Source organism: Ranitomeya variabilis, chromosome 4 (assembly GCF_051348905.1).
Source record: "Ranitomeya variabilis isolate aRanVar5 chromosome 4, aRanVar5.hap1, whole genome shotgun sequence".
In the NCBI taxonomy this organism is placed as follows: domain Eukaryota; kingdom Metazoa; phylum Chordata; class Amphibia; order Anura; family Dendrobatidae; genus Ranitomeya; species Ranitomeya variabilis.
This window is the reverse complement of record NC_135235.1, coordinates 764870952-764897784: the sequence shown is the minus strand read 5'-3', so window position 1 is coordinate 764897784 and position 26833 is coordinate 764870952. Positions and strand designations below refer to the sequence as shown.

Sequence of the window (26833 nt, the reverse complement as noted above, 5' to 3'; positions counted from 1 at the left end):
AAGACCAGAAGTGCACACGCGCAGCACTGAACCTGGTATGCGCGCGCGCACGAGAAGCAGAGGCCGGGAGCGAGCGCGGAGGAAGAGACGTTGACTGGGGAGGCGGCAGTAGCGGTATGACATTAAGTTGGTGAGGGAGCTGGTTTTCAGGTGCTTGGAGCTGAATGCTTGTATTTCGGCGGTTCATGTGCCAGGTGTCCAGAATTCAATTGTGGTTGCGTTGTCTCGTTTTCAGTGGCAGCGTTTTCGGGAATTGGAGCCGGACGTGGGGATTTCGGGAAAGGAATGCCCTTTGCATCTATGGAACGTAATTATGGATGAGCGGGACTGTTGATTCAAGAGTCTGTTAGAAGCCAAACCTGGTCATCATACGAAGCCTCGTGGCGGGTATGGCAAAGTTGGTTGTCTTGTTGGGGCAATTTGGTGTCCGAAAGAGATACGATGTTGGCGGTTTTATTTTTAATTGGCAATGCGGCCGAGGTAGGTTGGTCGATTTCTAAAGTGAATAAATTTGTTGCTGGACTGGCTTTTGCTTTTAAGTTGCAGGGGTTGGCGGACGCTACAAAACATTTTTTGGTTAGACAGGCACTAAGGGGTTTTAGGAGAGGTAATTAGACGCTTGATCGTCGCCGTCCCATTTCTTTCAGCCTTTTGGAACGGTTGGGCGGATTTTTGGAGACTATTTGTTGTTCTAATTTTGAGTCGGCGTTGTTTCGACTTGCTTTTTCTTTAGCATTTTTTGGGGCAATGTGTGTTGGTGAGCTTGTGTCAAGCTCCAGGGACAGGGCAGGGGGTTTGTTGGCAGAAGATGTGGATTTTTGGACGGGGGTATCGTTTTTTGAATTCGGCGTTCGAAGACTGACCAGTTTGGGAGAGGACAACGCGTGGTGTTGGGAAGGATTAACGGGTCATAGATGTGCCCTAGAGGATGTCTGGAAGCGTATTGGCGATTGTGGTCAGGCAGAGCAGGCCCTTTGTTGTGTAACGCGGAGGGGTCATTTCTGTCTCGTTTTCAGTTTATTGCGGTATTGAAAAGGGGTTTGCAGGAGTTGGGCCTTTCCCCGGATTTGCTCGGGTCGCATTCCTTTAGGATCGGGGCTGCATCGGAGGCTGATAGTTTGGGTTTGGGCACGGAGGACATACGGAGAATTGGCAGGTGGACTTCAGATCGCTGTTTAAGTTACGGTCGTCATTAATTTTTAGGTGGCGTGTTATGATATTGCATTCGAATTTGAGTGTTTCTTCGTGTATCTTGTTGCAGGTGGTTTTCCCTATTTAGCCTGGATCTTCGGACATTCGTTCGTGCATTGGGGGGCGCTGCGTGCCGATGTCAGGCCGGACGGTAGGCAACTGGGTTTTAGTAGGCGGCAAGTGGTCATTTGTTGGTTGGGATTTAGGGGGATGGTTTGGAGTAGGGCCCTTTCTGGATTTTCCAGCGCTGTTCGTTCTGATAGACAGCCTGACATTTTGATTGTGCATTTGGGGGGAATGATTTGGGGGTACGGTCGGTCAGAGAATTAATAAGAGACATACAGTTCGATGTTTTTGAGGTTGCAGGTATCGTTTCCGGGTGTGTTGATCGTGTGGTCAGATATTGTGCCTAGGAAGCGGTGGAGGGTAGCTAGATCTTTGAAGGGTATTAACAGAGCTAGGGTAAAGTTAAACAGGGCAGTATCAGGTTTCGTTTCCAGAAATGGGGGTATTAGCGTCAGGCATTTTGAATTGGAATCGGGGGTTGGTAATTACTGGTTGGAGGATGGAGTTCACTTAAATGCGATTGGAATTGATTTGTGGACTTTGGCATTACAAGAAGGGGTGGAAAGGGCGTTGGTGGCGTTGGGGCACTCACGAGCCTGAGGTGGTCAGGGCTGTTTGTGTGTGGTGGGGGGGTGGGGGTTCTTGGAGTTGACGCTCATTGGTAGGGGGAAGGAATTGGAACATAATTACAGGCAATTTAAAATGGTGTGGGGTTTGATCTGGCATTTTGGTATGGGCTCTGGACGGGGTTTTTACCCTGGGAGCTGTTGGTGGTTTTTCTCTTCCCGGAACGGGATGTTCGGTGCCCTTGAGCTGGTGATGTACGGCTGAGGGTAATATGGTGGTCGATCTTCTTTTTGGGGTTTTGCCAGATCTTTTAGCTCCAAGAACCCTCCCCTCGAATTTATATATACTGATTGTATTACTGTTTACGTTATTTTTGTTAATAAAAGTTGGCCGCTGTGGCCAAAATATCCAAAAGAATATAAATGGTTGTGTTTTTATTTAAGGAATGGGTTGGGACAGTAGGTCAGGGTTTGGCGGTATTTAGGATTACACCCGAAGGAAAAACCGTACTCGGCATACGCGGTCATGAGCCGTAGTAGAAGATGACGATGTCGTCCTCATCATGAAGTAGTTATTTCTCATGTCGCGTGTAATGAATATCTCCTGCAGTATTGCTAATGCCGATTCCAGGGTCGGTAAATGAGACCAGAATTAGCGTTATGGAAGATGAGTCTATGAGAAACGTATTCAGCTGCCGACTCCGAGGAGGAAACTGCTTGTTGTCTGTGGCCTAAATATATAGGTTTTATTAGTAGATGTAAAGAAGGAAACTAAATACTGTAAAATAATAAATCTCCTCATATGTTTCCCTTATTATCTCCAGTAATTGTATTATTACACAGGATTCTTATGATGTTACATCGGCTCATCTTCTCATTCAGGTCTCTACAATATCGGATCCTCTCAGTGAAGATCTTCTATAGAAGAGAATTTTCCTGATTTACCCATCAAAGATGGATATGGACAGAGACAAGATGGCGGAGAGGATATTACACCTCACCCTAGAGATCCTCTTCCGGCTTACTGGAGAGGTGAGAGATTCTGATGACGTCACATTACATCATCCTTATCTATGGGAATAACAGATGGACAGAACTGGAGAGGTGAGGACTCTGGAAATGTCTGTAGTGAGATTTATTAATGTGTCCATTACCAGGATTACACAGTAGTGAAGAAGACCTCTGGTGATCGCTGTCAGGACCCTGTGTCTGAGGGATGGGGAAGACCCCTGAGCCCAATCACGGGGCCTCCACCTCACCCCCTGATCCATGAGGACATCAATGACCAGAAGATCCTAGAACTCATCTACAAGATGATTGAGCTGCTGACTGGAGAGGTGACACTGCTGGGAATGCTGGGACATTATACAGTAACACTATGAAGGGATCGGGGGGATGACGGTATCATTGTATGTGTCAGGTTCCTATAAGGTGTCAGGATGTCGCTGTCTATTTCTCCATGGAGGAGTGGGAGTATTTAGAAGGACACAGAGATCTGTACAAGAATGTCATAATGGAGGTTCCCCAGCCCCTCACATCTCCAGGTAATAGACAGGACTAAATACACACGGCCTATAATTATCTGTATGTAAAGAATGAATTCACTCCCTGTATGTGTTTCCTCCAGATCTATCCAGTAAGAGGACAACACCAGAGAGATGTCCCCGTCCTCTTCTTCCACAGGACTGTAAACAAGAAGATCCCGATGTTCCTCAGGATCATCAGGTAGATGGAGAGAAGGTGTCAGGAGATCTCCCCTATGATGTGTAGACGCCGGTGAAGGTCTTGTGCTCAGTCTTGTTTTATCCACCAGTATTATATGTTTTATACTTGTGTAATGAGAACGGTGGAGATGGCAGGATTAGAGCTGATCATAGATGGGACTTCTCCATCTGTCGGTGACTTTTATAATATTTGTTTCAGGGTGAAGATCTGACCCATATTAATACTACGGAGACATATGTGAGGGGGGACGAGTGGTGTAAAGAGGAGATTCCCACATATGGCTACCCAGGTGAGTAGTAACCACTAAATGCAGAGAAGTCACAAATTCTTCTCATCACCGGCTGTGGCTGCTTTATCGGTGGTGTAGTCCGGTCGTGTTACCATGATCACCATTTTGCCTCTAGACCACAACATTCTCCTTCTATACACTGATCTGAGAGACGTCCTGATCATCACTGTGCATGACAGGAAACCTCTCAGGTCTGGAGACCCTGATGTCATCGTGACGACATCGGGTCTCCATGGCAGCAATCGGAACCAGCGTCATGCCACGGAGTCTAGGATCCAAATTCAGAGTGGATGTCGGCCCATGTAGTGAGGGATCAGCGACCTGTCATAAGCCAATACAGATGCATATGTAATCAGAGCAGCACATAAAGCCCCGCCCACAGCCCCGCCCCAGAGCACCACATAAAGCCCCGCCCACAGCCCCGCCCCAGAGCACCACATAAAGCCCCGCCCGCAGCTCCACCCCAGAGCACGAGAACCTCATCAACTAAAAACTACAAATACAGATTAAACAACAACCACAAGACGGATTTCATCACCAGGTATCAGTGTAATCAGTATAACGGCACCGACCTGACAGTGTCTGTAGTCACTGAGCACAATCCTGCTGACAGGTTCCCTTTAAGACCTCTCCGCTCTGCACTATTATACACAGTTCTCTTTAACCGCTTAGTGACAGAGGCAATTTGGTACTTAATGACCGAGCCAATTTTTACAATTCTGACCACTGTCCCTTTATGAGGTTATAACTCTGGAACGCTTTAACGGATCCCGCTGATTCTGAGACTGTTTTTTCATAACATATTGTACTTCATGTTAGTGGTAACATTTATTCGATATTACTTGCGATTATTTATGGAAAAAATGGAAATATGGCAAAAAAATTTAAAATTTTGCAATTTTCAAACTTTGAATTTTTATGCCCTTAAATCAGAGAGATATGTCACACAAAATAGTTAGTAAATAACATTTCCCACATGTCTACTTTACATCAGCACAATTTTGTAAACAAAATTTTTTTTTAGTTAGGAAGTTATAAGGGTTAAAAATTGACCAGCAATTTCTCATTTTTACAGCAAAATATACAAAACCATTTTTTTTAGGGACCACCTCACATTTAAAGTCACTTTAAAGAGTGTACATGACAGAAAATAACCAAGTGTGACACCATTCTAAAAACTGCACCCCTCAAGGTGCTCAAAACCACATTCAAGAAGTTTATTAACCCTTTACGTGCTTCACAGGAACTGAAACAATTTTGAAGAAAAAATTAACATTTAACTTTTTTTTTTACAAACGTTTTACTTCAGAACCAATTTTTTTTATTTTCACAAGTGTAAAAAGAGGAAACGAACCACAAAATTTATTGCGCAATATCTCCTGAATACGCCAATACCCCATATGTGGGGGTAAACCACTGTTTGGGCGCACTGCAGAGCTTGGAAGAGAAAGAGCACCATTTGACTTGACAATGCAGAATTGGCTGGAATTGAGATCGGACGCCATGTTTCGCGTTTCGAGAGCCCCTGATGTGCCTAAATAGTGGAAACTTCCCACAAGGGACACCATTTTGGAATCTAGACCCCTTAAGAGCTTATCTAGATGTGTGGTGAGCACTTTGAACCCCCAGGTGCTCCACAGAAGTTTATAACGTAGAGCTGTGAAAATAAAAAATCACATTTTTTTTCTACAAAAATGATCTTTTTGCCCCCAAATTTTTATTTTCACAAGGGTAACAGGAGAAATTGGACCCCAAAATTTGTTGCAATTTATCCTGAGTACGTCGATACCCCATATGTGGGGGTAAACCACAGTTTGGGCGCACGGCAGAGCTTGGAAGAGAAGGAGCGCCATTTGACTTTTTCAATGCTGAATTGGCTGGAATTGAGATCGGACGCCATGTCGCGTTTGGAGAGCCCCTGATGTGCCTAAACAGTGGAAATCCCCCACAAGTGACCCCATTTTGGAAACTAGACCCATTAAGGAACTTATCTAGATGTTTGGTGAGCACTTTGAACCCCCAAGTGCTTCACAGAAATTTATGACGTAGAGCCGTGAAAATAAAAAATCCTTTTTTTCCCTCAAAAATGATTTTTTAGTTCGCAATTTTTTATTTTCTCAAGGGTATCAGGAGAAATTGGACCCCAAAATTTGTTGTCCGGTTTGTCCTGAGTACGCTGATACCCCATATGTGGGGGGACCACTGTTTGGGCGCATGGCAGAGCTCGGAAGGGAAGGAGCGCCGTTTTGGAATGCAGACTTTGATAGAATAGTCTGCGGACGTTATGTTGCGTTTGCAGAGCCCCTGATGTACCTAAACAGTAGAAACCCCCCACTAGTGACCCCATTTTGGAAACTAGACCCCCCAAGGAACTTATCTAGATGTGTGGTAAGAACTTTGAACCCCCAAGTGCTTCACGGAAGTTTATAATGCAGAGTCGTGAAAATAAAAAATATTTTTTTTCACAAAAATGATTTTTTTAGCCCCCAATTTTTTATTTTCCCAATGGTAACAGGAGAAATTGGACTCCAAAAGTTGTTGAACAATTTGTCCTGAGTACGCTGATACCCCATGTGAGGGGGGGACCTCTGTTTGGGCACACATCGGGGCTCGGAAGGGAAGGAGCGCTGTTTGGAATGCAGACTTAGATTGATTGGCCTGCAGGCATCATGTTGCATTTGCAGAGCCCCTGATGTACCTAAACAGTAGAAACCCCCCACAAGTGACCCCATATTGGAAACTAGACCCCAAGGAACTGATCTAGATGTGTTGTGAGAACTTTGAACCCCCAAGTGTTTCATTACAGTTTATAACGCAGAGCTGTGAAAATAAAAAAACATTTTTTTCCACAAAAATCATTTTTTAGCCCCCAATTTTTTTTATTTTCGCAAGGGTAACAGGATAAACTGGACCCCAAAAGTTGTTGTCCAACTAGTACTTAGTATGCTGATGCTCCATATGTGGGGTAAACCACTGTTTGGGCGCACGGCAGAGCTCAGAAGGGAGGGAGCATAATTTGACTTTTTGAGCGCAAAATTGGCTTTCTCGTTTGGAAACCCCCTGATGGTACCTAAGCAGTTGAAACCCCCCAATTCTAACTCCAACCGTAACCCCAACACAACCCTAATCCCAACCCGATCCATAATCCTAATCACAACCCTAATCCCAACCATAACCCTAAACCCAACACAACCCTAATCCTAATCTCAACCCTAACCTCAAAACCTAACCCTAATCCCAAAACACCCCTAACCCCAATCATAACCTTAACCCTAATGCCAACCCTAATCCAAACCCTAATCCCAACTCTAACCCTAAATTTAACCCTAACCCTAACTTTAGCCCCAACCCTAACCCTAACTTTAGCCCCAACCCTAACCCTAACTTTAGCCCCAACCCTAACCCCAGCTCTAACCCTAGCCCTAACCCTAATCCTAGCTGTAACCCTAACCGTAACCCTAGCCTTAACCCTAACCCTAATTGGAAAATAGAAATACATACAATTTTTTAATTTTATTTTTTCCTAAGTAAGGGGGTGATAACCCCCCCCCCCCCCCTTTATTTACTATTTTTTTTATTTTGATCACTGTGATAGGATCTCACAGTGACCAAAATAAAACAAGAGGAGGAATCTTCCTCTGCTGGCCGGCAGATCACGGCAGGCGCACTGCTCATGCGCCCGCCATTTTCTTACCAGAGCAAGAGGCCGACGGCCAGGAGAGGAAGCAGGAGGACCCAGGGACAACAGTAAGTATAACAGGGTCCGCGATCCCCCTATTGTGTGCGATCACATCAGAGGACAGAGAATGACAGATCGCTTTTTTTGTTTGTTTTTGCGGCCGCCGGTAAACGGTTAATTACTGGCGATCGCAAAACAGGGGTCAGTAAAAACCGATCATGTTCTTTGGGGTCTCTGCTACCCCCGGCAGCCGAGACCCCAAAGATCTGCCAGGTCCCGGGCAGTGGGCGCACTGCGCATGTGCCCGCCATTTTTTTCCCGGAACAAGATGGTGGCGCCCATAGGGAGCCACGAGGAGCACTGGGGGGAGACAGGTGAGTATCGGAGGGCGATCGGGGACCCCATTTCTCTGTTCTTTGATGTGCGATCACATCGGAGGACAGAGAAATTAAATGGCAAATCGCGTTTTTTTTTGTTGTTGTTGCGACCGCCGGTAAACGTTAATTACCAGCGATCGCAACTCGGGGGTCGGTAAAACCCCCCCGAATCATGTTCTCTGGGGTCTCGGCTACCCTCGGCAACCGAGACCCCAGAGAAAATCCGACTCTGGGGGGCGCTATTCACTTTTTCCACAGCGCCGTTAATTAACGGCGCTGTGGTTTAAGTACCCTTAACTGCCACCGTTAAAAGACGTATCGGCGGTCGTTAAGAGGTTAAATGTGTAATATTTCTTCTTGAAACTCATCTGACAGAAAATATTGGAGCTTCCGATAGTTTAGATTGTGAAGTCACCGAGCCCCGTGCTCTAATTCCCCCAGAGAGGTTTCACCACTAGCTCCTCATTTATTACTGATGGAGACTGTTCAGTTTGAGCATTTCAGTAGATGTTATTGTCTATAGTCACAGTTTCTGATTACAGTAGTGTCCACAATCCTCTGATTTATCCTCTTCCCGCAGCCAGTTTTGTGTTCTTAATCAGGCCCCATTTTTACAATCTGACGTGTGTCACTTTATGTGGGGATAACTTTGGAATTATTCACAAAGGATAATAGAAAACAAATGGATCTTACTAATTATTTTCCAACTTCTCACAATACCCTACATACGATTGTACACTACTCTCTGGGCACATGGCCGTGTTCAGAAGGGAAGGAGCCCCATTTAGCTGTTTGAATGTAAAATATGTTGGAATAATTAGTGGTTGCCATGTCGCGTTTGGAGAGCCCCTGATGTGCCTAAACATTGAAACACCCCACAAGTGACCGCATTTTGTAAAATAGACCCCTTAGGGAAATTATCTGGATGTGTATTGAGCACCTTGAACCCACAGATGCTTCACAGAAGTTTATAATGTAGAGCCATGGAAATAAAAAATAAAATACATTTTCCACAAATAAATCATTTTAGCTCCATATTTTGCATTATCGTAAGGGTAATAGGAGAAATTGCTCCATGCAATTTGTTGTGCAGTTTCTACTGAGCACAGCGATATCCCATATGTGGGGGAATACTACTGTTTGGGCGCACAGCAGAGCTTGGAAGGGAAGGCGCGCCATATTGGAGAGCAGATTTTGCTTGAATTGTTTGTGGGTGACATGTCACATTGTCTGAGCCCCTGATGTGTCTAAACAGTGGAAACACCAAAACAATTGACCCCATTTTGGAAACTAGACCCCCCCAAGAAACTTATCTAGATGTGTGGTGGGCACTTTGAATCCCCAAGTGCTTCACAGAAGTTAATTATGCAGAGCCGTGAAAATAAAAAATCATATTTTTTTTCTAAATTTTTTTTCCAAAGGATAACCGGAGAAATTGGATGCCAAAAGTTGTGAAATTTCTCTTGAGCATGCCGATATGCCATATGTGGGGGTAAACCACTGTTTGGGCGCATGGCAGAGCTCAGAAGGGAAGGAGCGCCATATTGGAGAGCAGATTTTGTTGGAATTGTTTGTGGATGACATGTCACATTGTCAGAGCCCCTGAGGTGCCAGAACAGTATAAGCCCCCAAAAGTGACTGCATTTTACAAAATACTTCCCTGAATGAATTCTTCTAGTGGTGCAGTGAGCATACTGACACCACAGCTGTTCCACAGAAAATTACACCATTGGGCAGTGAAGAAAAAATATCATTTTTACCACTAAAATGTTGTTTTAACCCCAGATCTTACATTGGAAAATACGTAGATAGTTAAATGGTCACTACCCCAATAGATGAATTCGCAGAGGGGTATCATTTCCAAAATGGGGTCACTTCAGGGGGGATTCTGCTGTTATGGCACTTTGGAGAGCCGCTAAGTGCCAGAACAACAGAATCCCCCTGAAGTGACCCCATTTTGGAAATGACACCCCTCTGCGAATTCATCTATGGATAAAGTGACCATTTTCACTACATGGATGACTTCCAGAAACACGTAGTGGGAGTTTTAGAGCAAAAATTGTAAACATGTCATTGTAGTGCCCAATATATTGTGCCCAGCTTGTGTCTCTGGAGACATCCCCCCACCTACCCCCGGAAATTGTTAAGTCAGCTCTACTCAGATGTGTCTGTCACTAAATAAACCAAATGCTTGAATGTCAAAACAGATTAAAAACGTGGTTCTGTGTGGAAGATTGTAAATCAGCCATGGAGGCATAAGGCCGGCAGTGATGGGCATTGTGGGCAATAATAGCCGGTATCATGCCTGATTCCTCTCTTGGAACATACACGACATCTTCTCTGGGGATCTTTCTTGTTTCAGCTGCTGGAATGAGGGCAATAAAATGTCACTCAGTGAGTCTTCTGACATCTTCAGATTCTAAAGGATTGGCGGGGACAACATTTTCAAAAACAAGATTTTCAATGACCTTTTCCTGATAATCAAGGAAAGTATCTGCATTTCCGGCTTTTTTGTGTGACACAAAAGAACTATATGTGGCCACCTGAAACAAATGACTAACTTTTTATTCCAGGTATAAGTTTTTCTTGATACCTGGTGTGGCTGTAGAACGTGATCTGCAAGGTCCACACCCCCCATATATTTGTTGTAGTTAATGACAGATGCAAGTTTTGCAGTAGTGGATCCCTGTTGGTCTGCAGTGGCCCTTGTTGCATCTGTGTGGATCGAGCTCAGGATAAAAATATCTTTATCCTTATACTTAAGGGCAAGTATCTCTCCATTGTGTAAAGCCCCTGACTGCCTCTTTCAGGACTTTTCGTTGACCAATGATTGTGGAAACCCCTGACGGTATTTGCGAATGGTCCCACAAGCCCCCATGTTATGTTCAACCAGACTTTTAACCCCTTTACCCCCAAGGGTGGTTTGCACGTTAATGACCAGGCCAATTTTTACAATTCTGACCACTGACCCTTTATGACGTTATAACTCTAGAGAACTGTTGTGAATTAGATTTTTTGGCTCCCTCTTGTGGTCACTAGTGATATGACTCTGGGTTTGTCTTTCCTCAGTTTGGCACCCACCTGGGTCGTTAGTCCAGGGGTGTTGCTATATAAACTTCCTGGATTATTAGTCCAGTGCCTGGCATCGTTGTAATCAGATCCTTTCTGTTTGCTCCTGTCTGCTGGTCCTGGTTCTTGCAAAATTAAGCTAAGTCCTGCTTCTTTGTTTTTTGGTTATTTGCTTTGCTCTTATTTTTGTCCAGCTTGTACTAAATGTGATTCCTGACTTTGCTGGAAGCTCTAGGGGGGCTGGTGTTCTCCCCCCGGGCCGTTAGACGGTTCGGGGGTTCTTGAATATCCAGCGTGGATATTTTGATAGGGTTTTTGCTGACCATATAAGTCATCTTACTATATTCTGCTATTAGCCAGTGGGCCTCTCTTTGCTAAATACCTAGCTCATTCTTACGTTTGTCTTTTCCTCTTACCTCACCGTTATTATTTGTTGGGGGCTTGTATCCAACTTTTGGGGTCTTTTCTCTGGAGGCAAGAAAGGTCTTTCTTTTCCCTTCTAGGGTTAGTTAGTTCTCCGGCTGGCGCGAGACGTCTAGAACCAACGTAGGCACTTTCCCCGGCTGCTGCTATTTGTGGTGCTAGGATTAGATATATGGTCAGCCCAGTTACCACTGCCCTATGAGCTGTTTTTTTGTGTTTGTAGACTTGGTATTAATTTCTGAGACCATCTGCCATTGGGGTCATAACAGTATGCCAGGCCAACATTGAATGTTTAATGCATTGCAGAAGTGGGATAATAAGAAAGGAAATTCTGAGTTTTTTTTTTTTTTTTTTTTCTTCCTCTCTTCCTCCCCTTTACCTCTGAGTGGCTTGAGCTTGCTGCAGACATGAATGTCCAGACCTTAATTACAAGTGTGGACCAGCTTGCTGCTCGTGTGCAGGGCATACAAGATTTTGTTACCAGTAGTCCTATGTCTGAACCTAAAATACCTATTCCTGAACTGTTTTCTGGAGACCGATTTAAGTTTAGGAATTTCAGGAATAATTGTAAATTGTTTCTATCTCTGAGACCCCGTTCATCTGGAGACTCAGCTCAGCAAGTTAAAATTGTTATCTCTTTTTTACGGGGCGACCCTCAGGATTGGGCTTTTTCGCTAGCGCCAGGAGATCCGGCATTGGCAAATATTGATGCGTTTTTTCTGGCGCTCGGATTGCTTTACGAGGAACCCAATCTTGAAGTTCAGGCAGAAAAAGCCTTGCTGGCTATTTCTCAGGGCCAGGATGAAGCTGAAGTGTATTGCCAAAAATTTCGGAAATGGTCCGTGCTTACTCAGTGGAATGAGTGTGCTCTGGCCGCAAATTTCAGAAATGGCCTTTCTGAAGCCATTAAGAATGTGATGGTGGGTTTCCCCATTCCTACAAGTCTGAATGATTCCATGGCGCTGGCTATTCAAATTGACCGGCGTTTGCGGGAGCGCAAAACCGCTAATCCTCTGGTGGTGTTGTCTGAACAAACACCTGATTTAATGCAATGTGATAGAATTCAGACTAGAAATGAGCGGAAAAATCATAGACGTCAGAATGGGTTGTGTTTTTACTGTGGTGATTCTACACATGTTATATCAGCATGCTCTAAACGCCTAACAAGGGTTGTTAGTCCTGTCGCCATTGGTAATTTGCAACCTAAATTTATTTTGTCTGTGACTTTAATTTGCTCATTGTCTTCCTACCCTGTTATGGCGTTTGTGGATTCAGGTGCTGCCCTGAGTCTTATGGATCTGTCATTTGCCAAGCGCTGTGGTTTTGTTCTTGAGCCGTTGGTAAATCCTATCCCTCTTAGGGGTATTGGTGCTACGCCATTGGCGGAAAATAAACCGCAGTTTTGGACACAGGTAACCATGTGCATGACTCCTGAACATCGGGAGGTGATTTGTTTTCTTGTTCTGCATAAAATGCATGATTTGGTCGTTTTGGGTTTGCCATGGTTACAGACCCATAATCCAGTCTTGGATTGGAAGGCAATGTCTGTGTCAAGTTGGGGCTGTCAGGGAATTCATGGTGATTCCCCGCCGGTGTCTATTGCTTCCTCTACTCCTTCGGAAGTTCCTGAGTATTTGTCTGATTATCAGGATGTGTTCAGCGAGTCCAGGTCCAGTGCTCTGCCTCCTCATAGGGACTGTGACTGTGCCATAGATTTGATTCCAGGTAGTAAATTTCCTAAGGGAAGACTATTTAATCTGTCTGTACCTGAGCATACCGCAATGCGTTCGTATATCAAGGAATCTCTGGAGAAGGGGCATATCCGTCCATCCTTTTCCCCTCTTGGTGCGGGATTCTTTTTTGTGGCCAAGAAGGACGGATCTTTGAGACCTTGTGTTGACTATCGGCTTTTGAATAAAATCACTGTTAAATTTCAGTATCCTTTGCCTCTGTTGTCGGACTTGTTTGCCCGGATTAAAGGTGCCAAGTGGTTCACCAAGATAGATCTTCGTGGTGCGTACAACCTTGTGCGCATTAAGCAAGGAGATGAATGGAAAACTGCATTTAATACGCCCGAAGGTCATTTTGAGTACTTGGTGATGCCTTTTGGGCTCTCTAATGCTCCTTCAGTGTTTCAGTCCTTTATGCATGATATTTTCCGGAAGTATCTGGATAAATTTATGATCGTTTATCTGGATGATATTCTGTTTTTTTCTGATGATTGGGACTCGCATGTAGAGCAGGTCAGGATGGTGTTTCAGGTTTTGCGTGAGAATGCTTTGTTTGTTAAGGGCTCAAAGTGTCTCTTTGGAGTACAGAAGGTTCCCTTTTTGGGTTTTATTTTTTCCCCTTCTGCGGTGGAGATGGACCCAGTCAAGGTCTGAGCTATTCATGATTGGACTCAACCCACGTCAGTTAAGAGTCTTCAGAAGTCCTTGGGTTTTGCTAACTTCTACCGTCGTTTTATCGCTAATTTCTCTAGCGTTGTTAAACCTTTGACGGATATGACCATGAAAGGTTCTGATGTTGCTAACTGGGCTCCTGCAGCCGTGGAGGCTTTCCAGGAGTTGAAGCGCCGGTTTACTTCGGCGCCTGTTTTGTGCCAGCCTGATGTCTCACTTCCCTTTCAGGTTGAAGTGGATGCTTCTGAGATTGGGGCAGGGGCCGTTTTGTCGCAGAGAGGCCCTGGTTGCTCTGTGATGAGACCTTGTGCTTTTTTCTCTAGGAAGTTTTCGCCTGCTGAGCGGAATTATGATGTTGGCAATCGGGAGTTGTTGGCCATGAAGTGGGCATTTGAGGAGTGGCGTCATTGGCTCGAGGGTGCTAAGCATCGTGTGGTGGTCTTGACTGATCACAAAAATCTGATGTATCTCGAGTCTGCTAAACGCCTGAATCCTAGACAGGCCCGCTGGTCATTGTTTTTCTCCCGTTTTGACTTTGTGGTCTCGTATTTACCAGGTTCAAAGAATGTGAAGGCTGATGCTCTTTCAAGGAGCTTTGTGCCTGACTCTCCTGGAGTCGCAGAACCAGTTGGTATTCTTAAAGAGGGAGTTATCTTGTCAGCCATTTCGCCGGATTTGCGACGTGTGTTGCAGAGATTTCAGGCTGGTAGACCTGACTCTTGTCCACCTGACAGACTGTTTGTTCCTGATAAGTGGACCAGCAGAGTCATTTCCGAGGTTCATTCCTCGGTGTTGGCAGGGCATCCGGGAATTTTTGGCACCAGAGATCTGGTGGCTAGGTCCTTTTGGTGGCCTTCCTTGTCACGGGATGTGCGGTCATTTGTGCAGTCCTGTGGGACTTGTGCTCGAGCTAAGCCTTGCTGTTCTCGTGCCAGCGGGTTGCTCTTGCCCTTGCCTGTCCCGAAGAGGCCTTGGACACACATTTCCATGGATTTCATTTCAGATCTCCCGGTGTCTCAGGGCATGTCTGTCATCTGGGTGGTATGTGATCGCTTTTCTAAGATGGTCCATTTGGTACCTTTGCCTAAGCTGCCTTCCTCTTCCGATCTGGTTCCTTTGTTCTTTCAGAATGTGGTTCGTTTACACGGCATTCCTGAGAATATTGTGTCTGACAGAGGATCCCAGTTTGTTTCCAGGTTCTGGCGATCCTTTTGTGCTAGGATGGGCATTGATTTGTCGTTTTCGTCTGCCTTTCATCCTCAGACTAATGGACAAACGGAGCGAACTAATCAGACTCTGGAGGCTTATTTGAGGTGTTTTGTTTCTGCAGATCAGGATGATTGGGTGACCTTCTTGCCGTTGGCTGAGTTTGCCCTTAATAATCGGGCTAGTTCCGCTACTTTGGTTTCGCCATTTTTCTGCAACTCTGGTTTCCATCCTCGTTTTTCCTCGGGACATGTGGAGCCTTCTGACTGTCCTGGGGTAGATTCTGTGGTGGATAGGTTGCAGCAGATCTGGAATCATGTGGTGGACAACTTAAAGTTGTCACAGGAGAAGGCTCAACGTTTTGCCAACCGCCGCCGCGGTGTGGGTCCCCGACTTCGTGTTGGGGATTTGGTATGGCTGTCTTCTCGATTTGTTCCTATGAAGGTCTCCTCTCCTAAATTCAAGCCTCGCTTCATCGGTCCTTACAAGATATTGGAAATCCTTAATCCTGTGTCCTTTCGCTTGGATCTTCCGGTGTCGTTTGCCATTCACAACGTGTTCCATAGGTCTTTGTTGCGGCGGTACGTTGTACCTGTGGTTCCTTCTGTTGAGCCTCCTGCTCCGGTGTTGGTTGAGGGCGAGTTGGAGTACGTGGTGGAGAAGATCTTGGATTCTCGTCTCTCCAGGCGGAGGCTTCAGTATCTGGTCAAGTGGAAGGGCTATGGTCAGGAGGATAATTCTTGGGTGGTTGCCTCTGATGTGCATGCGGCCGATTTAGTTCGTGCCTTTCACGCTGCTCATCCTGATCGCCCTGGTGGTCTTGGTGAGGGTTCGGTGACCCCTCCTTAAGGGGGGGGTACTGTTGTGAATTAGATTTTTTGGCTCCCTCTTGTGGTCACTAGTGATATGACTCTGGGTTTGTCTTTCCTCAGTTTGGCACCCACCTGGGTCGTTAGTCCAGGGGTGTTGCTATATAAACTTCCTGGATTATTAGTCCAGTGCCTGGCATCGTTGTAATCAGATCCTTTCTGTTTGCTCCTGTCTGCTGGTCCTGGTTCTTGCAAAATTAAGCTAAGTCCTGCTTCTTTGTTTTTTGGTTATTTGCTTTGCTCTTATTTTTGTCCAGCTTGTACTAAATGTGATTCCTGACTTTGCTGGAAGCTCTAGGGGGGCTGGTGTTCTCCCCCCGGGCCGTTAGACGGTTCGGGGGTTCTTGAATATCCAGCGTGGATATTTTGATAGGGTTTTTGCTGACCATATAAGTCATCTTACTATATTCTGCTATTAGCCAGTGGGCCTCTCTTTGCTAAATACCTAGCTCATTCTTACGTTTGTCTTTTCCTCTTACCTCACCGTTATTATTTGTTGGGGGCTTGTATCCAACTTTTGGGGTCTTTTCTCTGGAGGCAAGAAAGGTCTTTCTTTTCCCTTCTGGGGTTAGTTAGTTCTCCGGCTGGTGCGAGACGTCTAGAACCAACGTAGGCACGTTCCCCGGCTGCTGCTATTTGTGGTGCTAGGATTAGATATATGGTCAGCCCAGTTACCACTGCCCTATGAGCTGGTTTTTTGTGTTTGTAGACTTGGTATTAATTTCTGAGACCCTCTGCCATTGGGGTCATAACAGAGAACATAGCATAAGCAGGAATTAAAACATAACTTTTAATGTATAACCAAATAAAGGAATATATTAAATAAACTGTCACCCATGTCACCCTTTTGACGTTATAACTCTGGAACGCTTCAAAGGATCCCGGTGATTCTGACATTGTTTTCTCGTAACATATTGTACTTCATTATAGTGGTAAAATTTCTTTGATATAACTTGCGTTTATTTGTGGAAAAAAGGAAATTTGGCGAAAATTTCGCAATTTTCCAACTTTGAATTTTCATGCCCTTAAATCACAGAGATATGTCACACAAAATACTTAATAAGTAACATTTCCCACATGTCTACTTTACATCAGCATAATTTTGAAACCAAAACTTTTTTTTGTTAGGGAGTTATAAGGGTTAAAAGTTGACCAGCAATATCTCGCTTTTACAACATCATTTTTTTTTTAGGGACCACCTCACACTTGAAGTGACTTTGAGGGGTCTATATGATAGAAAATACCCAAGTGTGACACCATTCTAAAAACTGCACCCCTCAAGATGCTCAAAACCACATTCAAGAAGTTTATTAACCCTTCAGGTGTTTCACAGGAGTTTTTGGAATGTTTAAAAAAAAAATTAACATTTAACTTTTTTCACAAAAAATTTAATTCAGATCCAATTTGTTTTATATTACAAATGGTAACAGGAGAAATTGGACCCCAAACGTTGTAGTACAATTTGTCCTGAGTACGCCGATACCCCATATGTGGGGGTAAACTGTTATGATCTGGTGACCTTGGAGCCGCATGAATCCTTCTCAGGAGTTAGGTGGAGACTGTACTGACCGCAAACCCTGAACTTAGCACCGCAACTAGAAGTAGCCGTGGGGTGTGCCTGACCAACCTAGACACCTCGACACAGCCGGAGGACTAAATACCCCTATAGATAGATATAGGAATACTGCCTTGCCTTAGAGCAGACCCCCAAAGGATAGGCAGCCCCCCACAAATATTGACTGTGAGACGGAGAGGAAAAAACACACACAGGCAGAAAACAGGTTTTAGCAAAAGAGGCCCACTAGCTAAATAGGAAAGGATAGGACTAAGCGGTCAGTATAAAACCCTTTCAAAACTATCCACTGCAGAAAATACAAAAAGTTCCACAATCTAACTAAAGACATAGAATGTATATCTGCAACTCTTGAGAATCCAACCAGACAGAGAAAATACTGACACAATCAGGCTGGACAAAAACATGAAAAGTACTGAAATAATAAGCACACAGCAGGTGTGCCAAAAACAGAAACCAGACACTTATCTTTGCTGATTTGGAAGCAAGGCAGAAGGAAGCCAAGCCAGGACCAACTCCTCCAAAAACAATTGACAACTGGCAATGACCAAAGGATCCAGCAAGCTTAAATAGTCCAATCAGAATTGCAATCAGCGGATACAGCTGACCAAGGCTGTGATTCAGGGACAACTACATTACCACTTACAACCACCGGAGGGAGCCCAAAAGTAGAATTCACAACAGTACCCCCCCCCCCCTTGAGGAGGGGTCACTGAACCCTCACCAGAGCCCCCAGGCCGATCAGGACGAGCCAGATGAAAAGCATGAACCAAATCAGCAGCATGGACATCAGAGGCAAAAACCCAAGAATTATCCTCTTGGCCATAACCCTTCCATTTGACAAGATACTGAAGCCTCGGCCTCGAAAAACGAGAATCCAAAATCTTCTCAACCACATACTCCAATTCCCCATCAACCAACACCGGGGCCGGAGGTTCAATGGAAGGAACAACAGGTACCACATATTTCCGCAACAAAGATCTATGGAAGACATTATGGATAGCAAAAGAGGTCGGAAGCACCAATCGAAAAGACACAGGGTTATGTACCTGCAACCACGGAAAACCCAGCACGATAGCATCATGCAAATTATGCAACACCAGAAATCGACAATCTTCCTGATGAGCTGGCGCCATGCGCATGGTCACCCGAGTCCAAAACTGGGGCTTATTTTTAGCCAAAGGTGTAGCATCAATGACCCTTAAAGGAATAAGATTCTGCAAAGGCTGCATGGGAAAACCACAACGCCTGGCAAACTCAAAGTCCATCAAGTTCAAAGCGGCGCCTGAATCCACAAACACCATGACAGAAAATGAAGACAATGAGCAGATCAAGGACACAGATAACAGAAATTTAGGTTGTACAGTACTGCTGTTAACTGAACTAGCGATCCTCTTTGTCCGCTTAGGACAGACTGAAATGACATGAGAGGCATCGCCACAATAGTAACACAACCTATTTTGACGTCTGAATCCCTGCCGTTCTGTTCTAGACAGAATCCTATCACATTGCATTGGCTCAGAACTCTGCTCCGAGGATAACGCCAAAGCGTGCACAGTTCTGCGCTCTCGTAAGCGCCGATCAATCTGAATGGCCAGAGACCTAGAATCACTCAGACCGACAGGCGTGGGAAACCCCACCATAACATCTTTAATGGATTCAGAAAGACCCTTTCTGAAAATTGCGGCCAAAGCATCATCAAGTCAACACTGACCATTTTCTGAATTTCTGACAATATAATTCTGCCGCCTCTTGACCCTGAGACAAAGCTAACAAGGTCTTCTCCGCTTGATCCACAGAATTAGGTTCATCATAAAATATTCCCAAAGCCTGGAAAAAGAACTCTATATTAAGCAAAGCCGGATTCCCTGATTCCAGGGAAAATGCCTAATCCTGTGGATCACCACGCAGCAGGGAAATAACGATTTTAACCTGCTGAATGGGATCACCAGAGGATCGTGGTCTCAAAGCAAAAAACAGTTTACAGTTGTTTTAAAAACTCAAAAACTTGGGCCTGTCACCAAAAAACAAATCTGGAGTAGGAATTTTCGGCTCTAAAACAGGAGTTTGCACAATATAATCAGAAATTCCCTGTACTCTAGCAGCAAGCTGGTCTACACAAGAAGCTAATTCCTGAACATTCATGCTCATACAAGACTCTTCAGCCACCCAGAGAAAAAGAGGGAAAAAAAAATGCTGAGCAAACTGCAGAGAGAAAAAAAAATGACTCTTTCTTCCCTTCTTCTGAGATGCATTTAACTCATTGTTGGCCAGTTGTACTGTTATGATCTGGTGACCTTGGAGCCGCATGAATCCTTCTCAGGAGTTAGGTGGAGACTGTACTGACCGCAAACCCTGAACTTAGCACCACAACTAGAAGTAGCCGTGGGGTGTGCCTGACCAACCTAGACACCTCGACACAGCCGGAGGACTAAATACCCCTATAGATAGATATAGGAATACTGCCTTGTCTCAGAGCAGACCCCCAAAGGATAGGCAGCCCCCCACAAATATTGACTGTGAGATGGAGAGGAAAAAACACGCAGGCAGAAAACAGGTTTTAGCAAAAGAGGCCCACTAGCTAAATAGGAAAGGATAGGACAGAATACTAAGCGGTCAGTATAAAACCCTTTCAAAAATATCCACTGCAGAAAATTCAAAAAGTTCCACAATCTAACTAAAGACATAGAATGTATATCTGCAACTCCTGAGAATCCAACCAGACAGAGAAAATACTGACACAATCAGGCTGGACAAAACCATGAAAAGTACTGAAATAATAAGCACACAGCAGGTGTGCCAAAAACAGAAACCAGACACTTATCTTTGCTGATTTGGAAGCAAGGCAGAAGGAAGCTAAGCCAGGACCAACTCCTCCAAAAACAATTGACAACTGGCAATGACCAAAGGATCCAGCAAGCTTAAATAGTCCAATCAGAATTGCAATCAGCGGATACAGCTGACCAAGGCTGTGATTCAGGGACAACTGCATTACCACTTACAACCACCGGAGGGAGCCCAAAAGTAGAATTCACAACAGTAAACCACTGTTTGGGCGCACGGCAGAGCTCGGAAGGGAAGGAGCACCGTTTGACTTTTCAATGCAAAATTGACTGGAATTGAGATGGGACGCCATGTCGCGTTTAGAGAGCCCCTGATGTGCCTAAACATTTAAACCCCCCACAAGTGACACCATTTTGGAAACTAGACCCCCCCCAAAGGAACTTATCTAGATGTGTTGTGAGAACTTTGAAACCCCAAGTGTTTCACTGCAGGTTATAACACAGAACCGTGAAAATAAAAAATATTTTTTTTTCCACAAAAATAATTTTTTAGCCCCCAGTTTTGTATTTTCCCAAGGGTACCAAGAGAAATTGGACCCCCAAAACTTGTCCAATTTGTCCTGAGTACGCTGATACCCCATATGTTGGGGTAAACCCCTGTTTGGGCACACGGTAGAGCTCGGAAGGGAAGGAGCGCCGTTTCACTTTTTCAACGCAGAATTGTATGGATTGAGACCGGACGTCATGTTGCATTGCAGAGCCCCTGATGTGCCTAAACAGTGGAAACCTCCAAATTCTAACTCCACCCCTAACCCCAACACACCCCTAATCCCAACACACCCCTAATCCCAACCATAACCCAGCCATAAATGTAATCCAAATCCTAACTTTAGCCCTAACCCTAAAGGGAAAATGGAAATAAATGCATTTTTTTTTATTTTATTATTTTTCCCTAACTAAGGGGGTGATGAAGGGGGGTTTGATTTACTATTTATAGCGGGTTTTTATGATTGGCAGCCGTCACACACTAAAAGACGCTTTTTATTTCTAAAAATATTTTTTGCGTTACCACATTTTTAGAGCTCTAATTTTTCCATATTTTGGCCCACAGTCATGTGAGGGTCTTGTTTTTTGCGGGACAAGTTGATGTTTTTATTAGAAAGATTTTCCGGCACGTGACATTTTTTTGATCGCTTTTCATTCCGATTTTTGTGAGGCAGAATGACCAAAAACCAGCTATTCATGAATTTCTTTTTTTTTTTTTGGGGGGGGGGCGTTTATACCGTTCCGCGTTTGGTAAAATGGATAAAGCAGTTTTATTCTTCGGGTCAGTACGATTACAGCGATACCTCAGTTATATCTTTTTATGTTTTGGCGCTTTTATACGATAAAAACTATTTTACAGAAAAAATAATTATTTTGGCATCGCTTTATTCTGAGGGCTATAACTTTTTTATTTTTTTGCTGATGATGCTGTATGGCAGCTCTTTTTCGGCGGGACAAGATGACGTTTTCAGCGGTACCATGGTTATTTATATCCGTCTTTTTGTTCGCATGTTATTCCACTTTTTGTTCGTCGGTATGGTGATAAAGCGTTGTTTTTTGCCTCTTTTTTTACGGTTTTCACTGAAGGGGTTAACTAGTGGGACACATTTATAGGTCGGGTCGTTACGGACGCGGCGATACTAATGTGTACTTTTGTTTTTTTTATTTACATAAATAAATGTATTTATTGGAACGAATATATACCGTGTATACCCGAGTATAAGCCGACCCCCCTAATTTTGCTAAAAAGCTGGGAAAACGTATTGACTCGAGTATAAGCCTAGGGTGGGAAATTCAGCAGCTACCGGTAAATGTCAAAAGTAAAAATAGATACCAATAAAAGTAAAATTAATTGAGACACCAGTAGGTTAAGTGTTTTTGAATATCCATATTGAATCAGGAGCCCCATATAATGCTCCATACAGTTCATTATGGCCCCATAGATGCTCCATATAACAATGTGCCCCATATAGTGCTCCATACATTTCATTATGGCCCCATAGATGCTCCATATAACAATGTGCCCCATATAATGCTCCATACAGTTCATGATGGCCCATAGATGCTCCATATAACAATGTGCCCCATATAATGCTCCATACAGTTCATTATGGCCCCATAGATGCTCCATATAATAATGTGCCACATATAATGCTCCATACAGATCATTATGGGCCCATAGGTGCTCCATATAACAATGTGCCCCATATAATGCTCCATACAGTTCATTATGGACCCCATAGATGCTCTGGAGCGCCCCCACTGCCGCAGGGCCGAGGGGTACCCGGTACCGGGCCTCTGAGTCTCTGCTCTGGGGTTGTCACGGTGGCTAGGCCCGGTCCGTGGCCCTGCCTGTCAGGGGGACGTCCGGAGAAAGTGTGGAGGATAATGGTGTAGTTGTGATATGCCGGTCGCAGTAAATAATGAGGACACCAGGTTGCAGTCTCTTTACCTCTTTACTGAAGATCTCTGGGTCCTCAATCCGGAATGCGGTTAACCAGGCTGCGCAAGTCCGGCCGGTCCAATGGCACCTCCAGAGTTCTCTTTGCAGGTGGAAATCTGTGCCTTCCTGCTAGCGCTATGTGTTGTGGTCCTTCCCTGCTGTGCTTACGGAAAGTCCCCACAACTGTTGTGTCTGTTTCTTAAGTTCCCTCACAACTCGATTAGATGATGTTCTGCTAATCTTCCGTCCCTCCCTGATGTTACGGTTAGGACGGCACCCGTATGACGGGTAGGCTCGGAGCTCTTCCGGGACCCTAGAGTCGCCCCTCTCCACAAGTTGCCCCCTATGTCTTCGTAGGTGATTTAGGTGAGACAGCCCGCCTATTACTGACTGTCCTGCCGTTGGTTTGAAGTATTGCTTGAAGCTAGATTTATGAATACTTCCTCGGCGTTCCGGCCGCCGGTTGTGCGCCTCAGTAGGATGTTGCCTCGGTCTCACAGCACGACTCCTACTGGTATTCTCCTTGTTGCTTTGATCTCGTTTCTCACTCAGCACAATCTATCTCGCTTCTAATCCTTCCTTGGGCACCGCCGCTATGCTGAGCAGGCACGGTCCTGTGACGTTCTCTCAAGTTGCCAGGCCTCTGTCAGGATCCCACCCCCGACAGGGGCCCTACCGAATCTTCCCCCACAACACCCTCTGCCACAAGGTGTTGCCTGGTTCCAACCCAGTCAGCTTTCTCAACTAACTTCCTGCCTGACCCCAGTTTTACCAGTATGTGAGGAGTGGCCTAATGAATAGAACCCTTAGCTCCCCCTGGAGGCCCGGCTGTGAAATGTATTGGTGTCTGTGATACCTGGTCAGGCGAACTCCTTCAGTGCCATCAGACGTACCATAGCTCCCCTTAGTGGCGGAGCCACAGTACTGCAACGACCAGGACTCTGGGGCGCTGAACTCCCCCCCCCGGTTAAATCCAGTACTCCTGGACTGGGAAGAAAACAACAATACAGGTTATCAAAAAGACATACAATTTTGAAAATGCAATAACAATAAGTAAGCTTGAACAGAGCTTCCCTTTATGGGACGTGAGGACACTTGAACGTTACAAACATGGTTAAACATTATAAATTACAGGCTGTAAACAACTCCTGTTACCCAACCGGGTATTCTACTCAGTGCAAACTTTTGAATCATAAGTTAACATTGTCTTTAAGGACGTACACTTCCTATCCACTAAAGACTTACTTATAAAAAACACTATAATACCACTTAACTTTTCTCTTTTATTCTCCTACTTTAAGTCTGCAGGACCGCCTGTCCTAACGGCACCAGACCTTCTGCCTCTCCTTTCTTTACAGGACCGCCCCTTTCAGCCCGGGCCTACTGCCTTTTCAACTACTATACACAGTATAGAACATAACATTTACTTTCAGTTTGAAATCACTGAGCCATCCTTACATGGCTCCTAAGAGGGCGCACTGACTAACCCCGTATGGGTTCACTCTCTGTCCTCATTTTTCTATCAACATTGTCAACATTTCTTTACAATAAACTAATTTTCTACATGTAAGCATTATCATCACTTTCTCTTGTCAAGACATTATTGCTATCTATCTGTATTAAAGCAATACCACTCTTTAAATGCAACAAGTGAACATCCCCTTTAAGAGAGGACCAAGTCTTTATGAGGTAGCACATCTTCTCAAGCTACCAGTCCCTACTCAGCAAAGGCTCCGGTGCGGTATCTTCGCAAAGAGTCCTTCTTTAAGTAAAACCAGTAGGGAGCACCTTTAAGAAGGTGCAAACTATTTACAAGCAGTTTGTATCATGCACTGTTCATGATTCAGCAGTTCTTTCAATGACGAATAAACAGGAAACAAAAGCAAAAAGCAAAAGAAGGGATCCCGGGTAAACAAAGGGATCCCTTTAAGAGTTTAACCCTAGTCGGGTTTAAAGCAGCAGAAAGACACATAGAAAGGCAAGCAGTTAACTATTTACAATCTTCGGTTCTCCGAGGTTTAGTTGGACGGCTTCCAGGGCTGCACCTGGCACTTAACCCTTCTTGGCCTGGGAAAAGTGAGGTCCATGGTTGCACCCAGTGCTGGACAAACGCCGTTAATCCGTCTTTCATGTACGGTTAAATCATGCGCAGCGATGGAGGTCTGCGCAACTGGAGTATGGGCGTCTGCTGCAGCAGAGGTAGCGGCTGCTGCAAGATTAGTCACTGGAACGGAGTCAGCAGCTGGGGCACTAGCAGTCGCTGGGGTGGTGTCGGTCATCAGGGCAGGGTCATCTTTCATACCTGCTTCAGATGCGGTCCCTCCGGTGCCGGTCTGCTCTTCCTCCGCTGGGGTCTGGAATGCTGGCTGCAGGGCCTCGTGCTGCGACGTTGTCATCTCTGCTTGCAGCAACTCGCTTTCCGGCAGGGCCTTACTTTCCAGCTTCGGAGCGCTGGACCTTCTTTCCTGATCCGGACCAAGCGAGGCTGCCGACAGGCGTCTGGTGAGGCTCCCGATGATGGTCTTCTTCCACCCGGCCTCAGTGCTCAGCTGCATCTGCAGGAGTTGGTGGATCAGCCCGTCCGCTCCGGTCTGCAGGAGGTCAGCGTCAACTGTGGAGGTCTGGCTGCGGTGCCTCTCCGGGTAGCTGGGGGAGTCCTCGGCTCCGACCCCACGCTCCCGCTCCGGGTGGCTCGCCATGGCGTCCTCCCTGTCGCTCGCTCCTTCTTCCTGGTCCTTTTCCTGCTCTCTCCTTCGTGGGCGGTGTCGTTTCCTCGGTCTCCGCCCTCCATTGAGGATCAGGAGGCGGATCTCTGCTGCTGACGGACACGTCCTCACAGTGCAGAAATATTTAGACTGGGCGGCCATTGTCGTTCGCGCTCTCCAGCTTGTCCACGCCTACTCCACGCCCCTCTTCTTCTCCTGCGCTCTCCTCAGCGCTGTAATGGCGGCCGATTTTGGCGGCAATTGGCACAGCACAGTCTTTGCAATTAAGTACAGTCCAAGCACAATAAATCACAGTTCCAAGGCACACATGACCTGATTCTTCAGGCTTAAGTAGATCCTGTTCGTGACGCCAAAAATGGAGCGCCCCCACTGCCGCAGGGCCGAGGGGTACCCGGTACCGGGCCTCTGAGTCTCTGCTCTGGGGTTGTCACGGTGGCTAGGCCCGGTCCGTGGCCCTGCCTGTCAGGGGGACGTCCGGAGAAAGTGTGGAGGATAATGGTGTAGTTGTGATATGCCGGTCGCAGTAAATAATGAGGACACCAGGTTGCAGTCTCTTTTCCTCTTTACTGAAGATCTCTGGGTCCTCAATCCGGAATGCGGTTAACCAGGCTGCGCAAGTCCGGCTGGTCCAATGGCACCTCCAGAGTTCTCTTTGCAGGTGGAAATCTGTGCCTTCCTGCTAGCGCTATGTGTTGTGGTCCTTCCCTGCTGTGCTTACGGAAAGTCCCCACAACTGTTGTGTCTGTTTCTTAAGTTCCCTCACAACTCGATTAGATGATGTTCTGCTAATCTTCCGTCCCTCCCTGATGTTACGGTTAGGACGGCACCCGTATGACGGGTAGGCTCGGAGCTCTTCCGGGACCCTAGAGTCGCCCCTCTCCACAAGTTGCCCCCTATGTCTTCGTAGGTGATTTAGGTGAGACAGCCCGCCTATGACTGACTGTCCTGCCGTTGGTTTGAAGTATTGCTTGAAGCTAGATTTATGAATACTTCCTCGGCGTTCCGGCCGCCGGTTGTGCGCCTCAGTAGGATGTTGCCTCGGTCTCACAGCACGACTCCTACTGGTATTCTCCTTGTTGCTTTGATCTCGTTTCTCACTCAGCACAATCTATCTCGCTTCTAATCCTTCCTTGGGCACCGCCGCTATGCTGAGCAGGCACGGTCCCGTGACGTTCTCTCAAGTTGCCAGGCCTCTGTCAGGATCCCACCCTCGACAGGGGCCCTACCGAATCTTCCCCCACAACACCCTCTGCCACAAGGTGTTGCCTGGTTCCAACCCAGTCAGCTTTCTCAACTAACTTCCTGCCTGACCCCCAGTTTTACCAGTATGTGAGGAGTGGCCTAATGAATAGAACCCTTAGCTCCCCCTGGAGGCCCGGCTGTGAAATGTATTGGTGTCCG

The 26833-nt window shown here is 45.7% G+C and overlaps 2 protein-coding genes across 2 annotated transcripts in view; both read left to right on the top strand.

The window, feature by feature from the left end:
* Positions 1 to 26833, top strand: part of LOC143766870 (uncharacterized) — a 512717-nt gene that overhangs the window by 425328 nt on the left and 60556 nt on the right. Inside the window, exon 6 of the mRNA XM_077254866.1 lies at positions 3747 to 3837. Within this exon, the coding sequence (XP_077110981.1) occupies positions 3747 to 3837 (91 nt within the window). The remainder of the gene's footprint in view (positions 1 to 3746; positions 3838 to 26833) is intronic.
* LOC143767120 (oocyte zinc finger protein XlCOF8.4-like) lies at positions 2918 to 3593 on the top strand. Its single transcript, XM_077255143.1, has 3 exons — positions 2918 to 3160; positions 3244 to 3367; positions 3451 to 3593. The coding sequence occupies exons 1-3, from the start codon at positions 3137 to 3139 to the stop codon at positions 3591 to 3593; spliced, it is 291 nt and encodes a 96-aa protein (XP_077111258.1). The 5' UTR covers positions 2918 to 3136.